At 36.1% G+C, this 12269-nt stretch overlaps 1 protein-coding gene across 5 annotated transcripts in view; it reads right to left on the reverse strand.

Moving 5' to 3' along the window:
• Positions 1-12269, reverse strand: part of MAGI2 (membrane associated guanylate kinase, WW and PDZ domain containing 2) — a 1357364-nt gene that overhangs the window by 458757 nt on the left and 886338 nt on the right. For all 5 annotated transcript variants that reach the window (XM_043588690.1, XM_043588689.1, XM_043588693.1 and 2 more), the window contains exon 6: positions 6842-6921. In XM_043588690.1, the coding sequence (XP_043444625.1) occupies positions 6842-6921 (80 nt within the window). The remainder of the gene's footprint in view (positions 1-6841; positions 6922-12269) is intronic.

Raw genomic sequence — 12269 nt, forward strand, 5'->3', positions numbered from 1 at the left:
GCCATGATAAAGATTGAAGGGAGAAGGGAGAAATACATAAATAATTAGTGCAAAAATGATAGTCAAAATATTTAACAACTTTTATGGTCTGGACACTAACCAATCAGAGTAGAGTAGGATCAATTAGAACAGATGTCAGCCATAAATGGCAGAATTTGGTATTGGCGTGAAGCAGTGGAATATCCAACTGATATGATTTATTTTGGTTCGATTTTATTATTTCCTCCGCAAAAGATTTATATTCCTAAAATGTTGGATTTCTTATACTGGAAAGGGTACTATGTCATTGGATGAAGCATACCTCAAAGTGCTGCTATAAAATATCATGACTAATATGAATAATTATCAGTTAGCAAAATAAGAACTACTTGTATTAAGATATTTGAAATTTCCTCAATTTTTTTTACAAAGCACCCTAAATATCAGTTTAAAAACAAGTAACATTGAAATTAGTTTGCTCATAATATTTAAAGATAGGAGTTTAACATATAAATGACTTTTCAATTTTAAGTTTTTGTATCTGGATAGTTAATATATTTGGAGTCTGTTTTTCTGAACTTTTCCTAGTGGAAAAATTTCAAGGTGCTTTATAAACATAATCTTGGCAGGTTTATCAGATTAGGAAAACAAATATTCAAAGATGAAATTGATTTGGTCCCATTTATTCTTGAGAAATTAAGATTACTAATTATCAATACAAATTTAATGAGACAACAGGCCAAAGCCACTATTTAACAAAGAAATAAACTATGCACTCTAGAACAGAATGTGAACTATGCAAATAAAAGTATGAGTTTCTAATCTGTGTGACAGTTAAGAAATTCACTTAAGAAATGACCTAAAACTACATACAGATGGCTAACAGACATGTGAAAACATGCTCAACATCAATTATCATCAGGGAAATATGAATCAAAACTACAACCAGATATCACCTCACACCTTCCAGAATGGCTAAAATTAACAACACAGGAAGCAACAGACGTTGGAGAGGATGCAGAGAAAGGGGAACCCTCTTACATTGTTGGTAGGAATGCAGACTGGTGTAGCCACTCTGGAAAACAGTATGGAGGTTCCACAAAAAGTTAAAAATAGACTACCCTACAATACAGCAATTGCACTACTAGGTAGTTACTCAAAGGATTCAAAAATACCAAAAGGAAGGGACACATACACCCCGATGTTTATAGCAGTATTATCAACAATAGCCAAATTATGGAAAGAGCCCAAATGTCCATTGACTGAAGAATGGATAAAGAACTGGTGTGTGTGTGTGTGTGTGTGTGTGTGTATAGAATATTAATATATATAAATTTATCATATATAATGGAATATTATTCAGTCATCAAAAGTGAAATATTGCCATTTGCAATGACATGGATAGCACTAGAGTATTATGCCAAGTGAAATAAGTCACTCAGAGAAAGACAAATACCATATGATTTCACTCACATGTGGTATTTAAGAAACAAAACAGATGAACATAGGGGGGGAAAAAGAGAGAGGCAAACCAGAAGACAGACTCTTAACTATAGAGAATGAACTAAGGGTTTCTGGAGGGGAGGTGGGCAGGAGGATGGGTTAAGTGCATAATGGGTATTAAGGAGGTCACTTGTGATGAATATTGGGTGTTGTATGTAACTGATGAATCACTAAATTTTACACCCGGAACTAATATCACACTGTATGTTAACTGGAATTTAAATAAAAAACTTAAAAAAGAAAACAAAAGAAATGACCTAAAACAAATTAATGTTTTCTATTATTTTAGGAGGCAACCTCCTTCTCCTGAATAAAAAATTCACTTAATAAATATTACAACACATAGCTTATGCTGTCTTCATTCATGAGCATTTTGGACACCATTTTTTTAAAAGATAGATTAAGTAATATCTCAAAACTTTACTTAATGCCGATGGAAATGCAGTTCTCATGTAGGTAACCAGGTGAAGATTATGTGATTTTTGTTTTATAGTAACATGACAAAACTCCTTTATAATTCATAGACATAGAATATAAGAACTAAGCCACCCAGTTTGTACAGCTGTGATTACAACTTTGGGAGCATTTAAAGCCATTCTAACAGAATGGAGAGGGACAAGCTCCAATCTATTGATATTAGGCTGGAATTAGGTAGGTGGATAATTTTAGCCTACGTGGGTTGTCTATTTCCATCTCTCCAGGACACTAGAGTAACTGAAGGCTCTTAAGGTAGACCAACTATTCTGAATTCTTCCCCTTGTCTTCTATGAGGCTAATTTGTTGGCTCAGAACACACCAGAAGGAAAAGAAAGGAGCAGTTACTGAGAGCCTGTGGTTCCATAAACACTGTCCCTCTTATATGTGTAACTAAATCAGCATGAAACAGATATCCTTCCCATTTTACAGGTAAAAAAGCCTAGGCTCTCAGAAATTAAGCATGTTGCCCAAGAACCCACAGATTTGTGTTTGGAATAGAGCCTTCCTAGACACCAAATTTCACACGATTTCCTCTCCTGAATGTGATATTTAATTAAATTTCAGCTTTAAGGAAAGAATAGCCCTATAAGGTTTGAATCGCTTTTGATATTTCCCCTAGTTCAGTGATTCATGGGGGATGTGTCACCACTGGGATGTCTGTGATTGGAAATGTCTCAGGAGAAACCCCTTGGTACTAATTCTGATGGCCAAGGACAAATATGATGATGTTTTATGTACACAGTTCACTGATCTTGCATCCTAATTATTTAATAGTTAACTGCTGTTTCTGTGGTCTTGTAAAAGACTATATTGGCTTGTTAAAAGGCACTCTCCCAAATACTAATATTAGTATCCAGCAGTAGGTGGAGACTTTTTTCTGCTATGTAGACTGGTGCTAAAACTCAAAAAACGCAGAGTGATGACAAATGCACAGAATGGAGTGACTTCATTATTTTCAACTGTATTGTGAAAGACAGTATGCTCTCATGTTCAGTAGCAGTATTATTCAGTAGCAGCACTATCCTTCAAATAATAATCAAAACGATTGCTTTGGTGTCAATACAGTAAGTGATTGTACAGAGCAACCTATGTTTCCCTTTCCCCCTTGATAACAATAAGAAAACATTTCCTAGTTTTTTCGTTAGCCCAGGAACAATTTAAATCAGTTGATACCTCCCTTCCATCTTTCACTCAGCTTCTTCTTTTAATAGTTGACCAAGGAATTAACTTTACACACTGATGTAAACAAACCTAAAAATGCCAACGTGTACAGGTCCCTATCAATATCCACATGTACATATGTACATTTCTAATAGTATGCATGCATATACAACATCATGGGATTTAATTTTGAGAGAGTAAAATGTTAATTACAATAATAATAAAGAATTTATGGTATGCAACCCAGTAAGGTGTGAAATGTTCACTTTAAAAATTACTGCACTAAAACTTGCTTCTAGGTAGATGAAGTGAGAAGCTTATAAGCCATGAGAACACATAGAAAATCTATACAAAATGCAAAAACTAAACATTTTAAAGAGAAACAACAGGTCTAAGATTCCAAAGAGGAGAAAAGTGGAGAGGCGAGGGAAGATTTTGCAGCTGATTTTGATTCTGGGCTGTGGGAAGGCTCTAGACTTGGTCTAGGTAGAAGGCCAAGGCTGGAGGTTAGGGAAATGAGCAGAACATGGAGGAGTCCTGAGGGACTGGAGTGACAAAATATATTCTCGAGAGATTTTAAACACACAACCCATTATCCCATGATAACATCTGTCAGATTAAGATGCTTCAAGGTCTAGGGGCAAAAAGCTAAGCAAAAACTCCTGAAATGCACCACAGATTTTTGGCAGTCTTGCAATACTAAGGAGAAAAAATATTTTTATTTTTACTTTTTTTAAGTTTATTTATTGATACTGAGAGAGGGAGGGCCCAACACAGAGCTCAAACTCAAGGCATGAGATCATGACCTGGCCAAAATCAAGAGTTGACACTTGAGGCACCCAGGCGCCCAACTGAGCTACCCAGATGCCTGAAAAACATTATTTTTAAAATATTGGAATTCAAAGGGCATCTGGGTGGCACAGTCAGTTGAATGTCCGACGTCGGCTCAGGTCATGATCTCACAGCTGGTGGGTTTAAGCCCCACATCGGGCTCTGTGCTGACAGCTAGGAGTCTGGAGCTGCTTCAGATTCTGTCTCCCTCTCTCTCTCTCCCCCTCCCCCACTCATGCTCAGTCTCTCTCTCTCTCTCTCTCTCTCTCTCTCTCAAGATAAATAAACATTAAAAAAATATAAAAAATATTGGAATTTAAGATCTGCCAGAGGAAAGCCCCACACGAATACACTAGGTCTGGGTTTGTCCTGTGGATCAAATTCAGTCTGCCCTTATTTTCTGTATGGTCCATAAATGAAGAACAATTTATATACTTTTAAATGGCTGCAAAACAAAACAACAAGAGAAACGAATTTTGAAACTCAAATTCTGAAACTATAGGAAACTCAAATTCTCTGTTCATGAGAAAAGCTTTATCAGAATACATCCATGCCCTTTATTTATATATTGATTTTGCCTTTTTGCACAATGAGTAGTTACCAGACAGGATGACCTGCAAAGCCTAAAATACAGGCTACCTGACCCTTTACAGAAAATGCTTGCTGACCTGCAATAGGCTGTTCGTTGAAAACCCTGGGCAAACATCCTAAGAACAGGAACAAACCAGAGATAAATTGAGTCTTACCAAAACTCAACCCAACCTCCTACTGGCCCGACTCCAGACTGGATTAAGGAATCAGCTTCCACTCTATCTCACTGGCATAAGAAGGATAAATCTTTGCTGGAGAAAGATATTAGCATCTTGAGCCTCTATAATTTTTTAGACACATTTTACACACATTTCACCATTCAGAAAATGACTTTGTTTGGTCTGAGTGGAACTGTGATACGTGCAAGAAGCCTGACTTCGGTGGTGAGCGCAACAAAAATGCATTAACATCCAACATTGAAACATGCAATTTTAACCCATGTTTAAAAAAAAAGAAAGAAAAAGAAAACAGAAGTAACAGTATTACCTAAAAGCACTTTTCTTAGCAAGAAAACTTAAAATATGTGTCTGGAAAATACAGTATTCTAACTAATTAGATGTTAATTACCATTGTAAACCATTCCAATAATATATGGAATAAAATCCAGAAATTATTCATTTTGTAGAGAATGAAAACAAGTAGTAATTGACCAGTTATAAGTCATTGTGAACAACAAGACTGTATTCTAGGGCTTGGTTTTCAATGATATGTACTTTACAGACATTGGCATCATATTTTAGGTATCTACCATCATGAGAAGGCAGACAAGTGCAGATGTGGGAAAAACTGGTAACACTGGAATACTATAATTATGCAATGTCTTTATGTCTACATCTCTCCCAGAATTTTTAAATTTCATTTTAATAGCTTTTTCTAATGAAAAGAATAACTCAAAGGAACGAGAGAGCTGAGAAGTTCAATATGTCATAGAAGTGCACATCATTAAACTCATTTTAGTTAGGACATACTAAGGCTTTACATCTGTGGCAAAAGTAAACAGTAACTTCCGTATATAACAGATCAGGCCATTTTAATTTATAACCTATTCCAATTTGCAGCACATGCCTTACTGGTGTCAATGAAATATACAACCTAATGGTGCTCGAAAATCCAGGGCACATAATAATTTTATGTGATTCAACCACCTGCAGTGGCACTATCACACAGAAGGCACACAGATATAGCTATGACTATAAAATATAACATAGATAGTGATTAAAAACTGGATATTTATGCATCAAAATATGTACACACAAATTGTATACTGTAATTTTTAATTTAACTCAGTGTATAATTAGCTTGTGAACAGTTATCTAATAGAAATGAACAATGCCAGCATAATATTACCTGAGAGTGCCAGAATTAACATTAAAAGGAAAGGACTTTTAGAATTAGAGAATTTTTAAAAGGTGGACTTTTTAAAAACTTTTTTGAAAGTTTAAATTCTCCTCATCACTTTCTCCACCTTTAAGAACTCCTCAATGATAGATGCGTCTGAACAGGGCTCTGATAGCTTGATGAGATAAAGGCTTGATTGTGGTCAAATAATAAATCATCAGGAGAGTATGCTTTTTATCATTTTAGCTAAACTTGAAGTGTTCTTTTAGCATTAAACTCGATATCTTTAAAAATTATAAGTATTATCTATAACAGACTTCATCTAAATAATTTACTAATTTCAAAACAAGGGTTACACTCATGTAATCCTCAAGATTGTTTAAAAGCATTCTTCACATACATGAGAACAGTCAATTTCTAAGCAAGTTAATATTATTACATTGCAAACTAGAAAATACTAAGGATAACCCAGGACACTCATACAATTGGCTATTTTATTTAAATGTTTGATTAAAAGAAAGTAGCCATGTGTATGTATAGATCCTAATAACTAGCAGAATAACTAGCCTCTGAACACAAAAATCCATATCATTTATAGTTCCACAATAGTGTTTCTCTATACATCATGTTTGATTCCAGTGAAAAGATCAGAGTCCTCAGAGAGACATACTGCAAACAAAAAGTCCTTAGAAGGTGGTGGAAAGTCAGGCCAGGAGTCAAAGAGAACCAACAGAGATGACAGAGATGTGATATCCGGCACAGTCTCCTCAGAGAGAAAAAGGAAAACCACATGGCACTGTTGAAATGCCGCGTTAATTCTCTCTCCTATCTGAGCATTAAATATTACATCTTTAAAATTGGTTCAACTAGATTATTGCTTCTTTAGATGAGACCCTCCTTTAAGAAACACAAACATTCTCAAAGTGCAACGCCGAAACATCATAAAAACTTAATAACCTACCATTTTCTTTGCACTCTTCTGGAGGTTTAGCCTTTTTCGCAAGTCGTGGATCCAGCCATGATGTTGTCTTTGTGTTATGGCTGAAAAGAAAAGAGATCACTCTGAACAGACACATACTGAAAGGAATCAAGTTTATTCCTTAAAAAAAAGGTGGGGGTGTTAGTCCAACAAAATTGCAATCGATACACTTAATTTGCTTACTGGTTCTAAGTAGCCCTGAAGGAGGTGTAAGAGTAATTGTGCAAGGCAGCTGTAAATTTGGCAACCTCAGCTCCCTGTCCTCAAAGCAGCTATTTTTATTAAAATCAACTAGAATGTTGCCAAGTTAACCTCATTGAAAATGCAGAACTCATCCAGAGCAAAAGGAATTTATTACAAATACAGGATTCTCCAGTTGGAAGAGCACAGTTCGCAGGCTCTGATACTGTTTCCTCACTTTTGCAAAATAATTATTTTCATCCTAAACCTGCCCTTTTCATAAATAGTTGTTTTGTTACTCCTTAACTACCAAGCTGGCAGAGGCAGTATAAAAGTGATGAAAATTACAGCATGTTCTTGGGATGCCTACATTTTCTCAAAAAGTGATTAATAGCAATTGCATTAACCCATATTTAGCTGTCTTCCGTCTAAATACCTCCAACCCAGCTAGGAAGGTAGAGGATAAAAATGTCTGTATTCTAACATTTCTGGAATCGAATTTCTGGTAATTAATGGTCATTTTAATGACATTTTTGTTTTGAAAAAAGAAAGTTTTCTGGGAAGTCTTCTGTCAGAAATTTTAAAAACAGAGATGTTTTTGGAGCAATGTTTCTTAAAGAGGTCCTACAATCACCTGCATTGGAATCACCTGGTGATTAACAATACCTATTCTGGGTCTTCATAGAACTACCAAATCAGAATGTTATTGGCAAGCGCTCCAGGTGATTTTTATGCATATTAAAATTTGAGAACCTCTGAAAAGCTCAAAACTGCTCTTTGGAGCTAAAATCTTGACTGGGTACAGCTGTCTCAAATGATCTCATCTACCAATGGATGGATTATCAAGGATGTGACATTTGCGAGGGCTTCAGAAAAAGAACGAACAAAGTCACAGGTGTGGAAAGTTTGAGGTTTATACAAGGAAGAGTCAAAGGGCCAATAAATGTAACGTGAAAGAGAAAAGTAAAAAATCCTTTAGAAATAGAAATTAAAGCTGGATAATAGGAATATTTGAACACAACTGTAAGAAAGTCAGGTGATAACGATGAAAATCAAATAATAGCTTCACATATATTTTCTCTCTCTTCATTGAAATTTAACCATGTTTCTCATTGTGTCAGAGCCATAAGTGTTAGCTAGATAACCAGATGAACAAACCTCCACTTAAAGCAAAGGTCAGAAAATTCTCCCAGGCAGGTTACTTAATAGCAAACTTCTAGAGCCCAGGTGTCTATCTCATGAAGATAATTTCAAGGCAGGGAGGAAGAAAAGGAGGAGGCAAGCTGGGCAGTGGGGAAGCAAGTCCAAGGTGTTTCTGCATATAAGTGTTTTTTTGGACAAACATCCTGTCTATGTACAGAGCCATCGTCTGATTTAAAAACTGAGACATTAAGATCCTTGGGTCATGAGGTCTCTGTTCTTGAAGAAGATTCCCTTTTATTTCTGACTTTCATGTGTAGTAAAGAGAAAATACTCTCCCTCACTTTCTTCACATTTAGGAACTCCACCATGATTGATGCTTCTAAGCAGGGCTCTAATAATTTGATCAGATAAAGGCTGTGAATTTGGTCAAATTATAAATCATCAAGAGAGTGTGCTAGCTTCTGTTTTCTCCCAATTTGACCTTTGTAAAGTCTGACGGTGCTTTATTATAGAGTGTCAGAAGCAACTAAAGTATTGTAGACACTTTTATCTCATTCTGGTCCTCATTTATAGTCATGGACTATCACCTAGTCTTTTCCTCTGAACTAAAGACACCCATGGAAGGAGGCTGTGATTATCCCAAGTATGATAACGGACTGAATTAAGTGTTTGCTGCTCCCATTTTGAAAAAGACAAATTCACTTTAAAAAATATTCTTATAGAGATGCCTTCAATTCAGTGTGTGTGTGTGTGTGTGTGTGTGTGTGTGTGCACGCGCGCGCACGCACGCGCATGCATAATGTGTAAGGTTTGCTCATGTTTATGTGTTTATGTGTTAGGGAGAAATATTGGGAAGTGGGCAAGGAAAATAAATTTCCCTTCTTTTTCCACACATTTGCTTCTTCGAAACCCTTCCTCCATTATGGATAAAAGTCATTTATTTCTAAGTGTGTAAGACAAATTCACAAAAGCAAACACGGCTATGGTGAAGTATTAAGGAGCCATTACTAAGCCATTACAGGAAGTCAAGTTACCATTTCTATATCACACCACCATCGGTCTCAAATACTGGCTAATTTTCTAGAAAACTGTGAGTTTCCTAGCTTTCCTGAGTTTCTACAAAGCATTTCATTACAGGATGATTTCTTTGAGGTTGAACTAGCATTAATGGTATATCACTTTAATACATTTTGGCAGATGGAGTCTCTTATAGTTAACGGCATTTTTAGCTGATCGTCTGAAGTGATTCTGAAAGAAATGTGGGTAGCAGTCTTAAACATCACATGAAGATACAGTGCAGTGTTTTTCAATACTGACTCTCCCCAGCCTTGTAATTTGCGTGCTTCTTCAAGATGACTTACAAAGGGGATATTTTTAATGCATTTGGGAGACAACAGAACAAGTGGCTTTTCTACTTCCCTTAAATTATATATTTTTAACCTCAACAATTACCTTTGAAGATAGGATTAAACATTGGACAGGAAACAGTGTACTAAATGGGATCACTGAGGGACTTTTCACAATCTACATACCACGTTTCCTCAAGTTTGAGGATATGATTTCCTTTTACTTCCACTGCTAAAGTAGATTCAAACAGGACATCAGTTTTCTGTGTCTATCAAATTGTGTGGAACACAAATGACAAGACGGTAAGACGCTAATCTTATATAATCTTATATTCTGATACTAGTTTCTTTAACAGAGACACATACACACACATATGCTGCATTTGCAAAGAACTTTTTTTCCCCTAGCTGGGGAATGGAACAGATATTTTCTAGGAATATTGAATCATAATATCCTACCACTGTATGTATTTTTATGGATATAGTTAATGTAATGATCATGAAAATTGAGAGATTAAGTGAATACAAGTCAGTAGCTATTCAAGTTCAATCAATGCCATATTTAAAAAAAACTGGATAAAAACCTTAATAAATGGTTTACCCAAACTTTTCCCTGATGTTAAACCATACAGTAAATCTATCTGGAGGAGTGGAACAAGCCAGAAGTGGAATTTCATTCAACTACGTAATTCTAGTTTAAATTTGTAACAGAATGGTCTTGAAGATGTGATAGGCTGACTTATAATGAATTAGAGATTTCTGTATTTTTTTGTAAGTTTAACCTTAGACAAACTGACAAAAGCAGCAGGTTAAATAATAACATCTTATCTTCCTGGGGAAACATTCTTCTCACACAGAAAATGCTTCACCTCGACAGCAAAAGCCACTGACATTATGGTGCATACACCTTGGAAAGTTATTATCTTGTAACATTTCCTGATTGTCTACTTGGTCAGGGACTGTACTAGAACTTTCATACTCATTACCTCATTTAATGCTAATGAGCCTTTTTGGCTACAGATTTTTAACTCCATTTTTATAGACAGAGAAACAAAAGTTCAGAGAAGGTAAGCAACTTGCCCAAGGTTATGAAGCTAGTATGTGAAACCAAAAGAGGTAGCATTAAACCCAGATATATCTGATTCCCAAGTCCAAGTTCCTTTTTCTTTAAGTTTATTTATTTATTTATTAAAAATTTTTAAATGTTTATTTAATTTTGAGAGAGAGAGAGAGCAAGTGAAGGAGGGTCCGAGAGAGAGGGAGACACAGAATCTGAAGCAGGCTCCAGGCTCTGAGCTGTCAGCACAGAGCCCGATGCGGGGCTCGAACTCACAAGCCATGAGATCATAACCTGAGCCAAACCTGGGCGCATAACTGACTGAGCCACCCAGGTGCCCCTATTTATTTTTGAGAGAAAGAGTGAGTTTGAGCAGGGGAGGGGCAGAGAGACAGGGAGAGAGAGAATTCCAAGCAGGCTCTACACTATAAGCGCCGAGCCCCATGTGGAGCTCAATCTCACAAATTGTGAGATTGTGATCTGAGCTGAAATCAAGAGTCAGATGCTTAACTGACTGAGCAACGTAGATGTCCCCCCAAGTCCAAGTTTCTTATGCTCTGAAACCAGAGGCATACTAAACCTAACATTTTGCTTTTTACACTGAATTGCTTTATCTCACTCCCTTGGAGAATAGTCAAAGATCTTTTTTTTCAGAGCCTTCGCCAATAGTTAGGAAGTGGAGACATTTATCTCCTGTTTGAGGATAGTAATCACGACCTCAGAACCTTTGTGTTGAATGCCTTGTACTTAGTAGGTATTATATTAAATTGCAGGTGCCTAGAGATGAAAGAGAGAACTTGTGACTGAGGAGGCACAGATAATATCACTGAAAACATTTTTTTCCTTATAAACTTGAATTTTCCATTCAGATCACTTTCAAGTCAAATGTTCTCCATTCAAATAAGAATATTTTTCCAGGGGGGACTAAGCTGGTGCCATAGTAAGAGGACCCTAGGCTTGTCTATCCCTCAAACGCAACTAGATAACTATCAAATAATCCTAAATACCTCAGAAATCAACCTGAGTATTTTCCCTAAAGTCTTAAAATTCCTGATTTATATAATCTACATATAAATATTAGGTATTGGAAGCTATACTAAAGAATTAGGTTAACAAAACTGCTATCAAATGGGTGGAGTGTTTTCATATACATCATGCCACACTCTGTCGTCCATTCCATTCTTTCATTATATTTTCCCAGACTATAAGCCCTTATCAGTTTCTTATTATACATTAGGTGGATCCTTAAGGGTGATCCAATCTAAACGTGTCTGTAAGACATATCCTCCTTCTATTCATCTTCTTTCTATTTCCTTTTCCGCTCCTCTGTCCTACTTTTATATTGCCACCTAGATCAAAATAATGTTTTCTTTCTTTCTTTCTTTCTTTCTTTCTTTCTTTCTTTCTTTCTTTCTTTCTTTCTTCCTCTCTCCTTTCTTTTTCTTTCTCTCTCTCCTTTCTTTTCTTTCTTTCTCTCTTCTTTCTCTTTCTTTCTTTCTCTTTTCTTTCTTTCTTTCTTTCTTTCTTTCTTTCTTTCTTTCTTTCTTTCATTTCTTTCTTCTTTTTTATAAAGAGCACAAGAGAGAGTATGCTCAAGACAGCACAAGTGCGGAAGGGGCAGAGGAAAAGAGAGAATCTCACACAGGCTCCACAATCAGCACAGAGCCTGACGCAGTGCTTGTTC

Source organism: Prionailurus bengalensis, chromosome A2 (genome assembly GCF_016509475.1).
Source record: "Prionailurus bengalensis isolate Pbe53 chromosome A2, Fcat_Pben_1.1_paternal_pri, whole genome shotgun sequence".
NCBI lineage: Eukaryota > Metazoa > Chordata > Mammalia > Carnivora > Felidae > Prionailurus > Prionailurus bengalensis.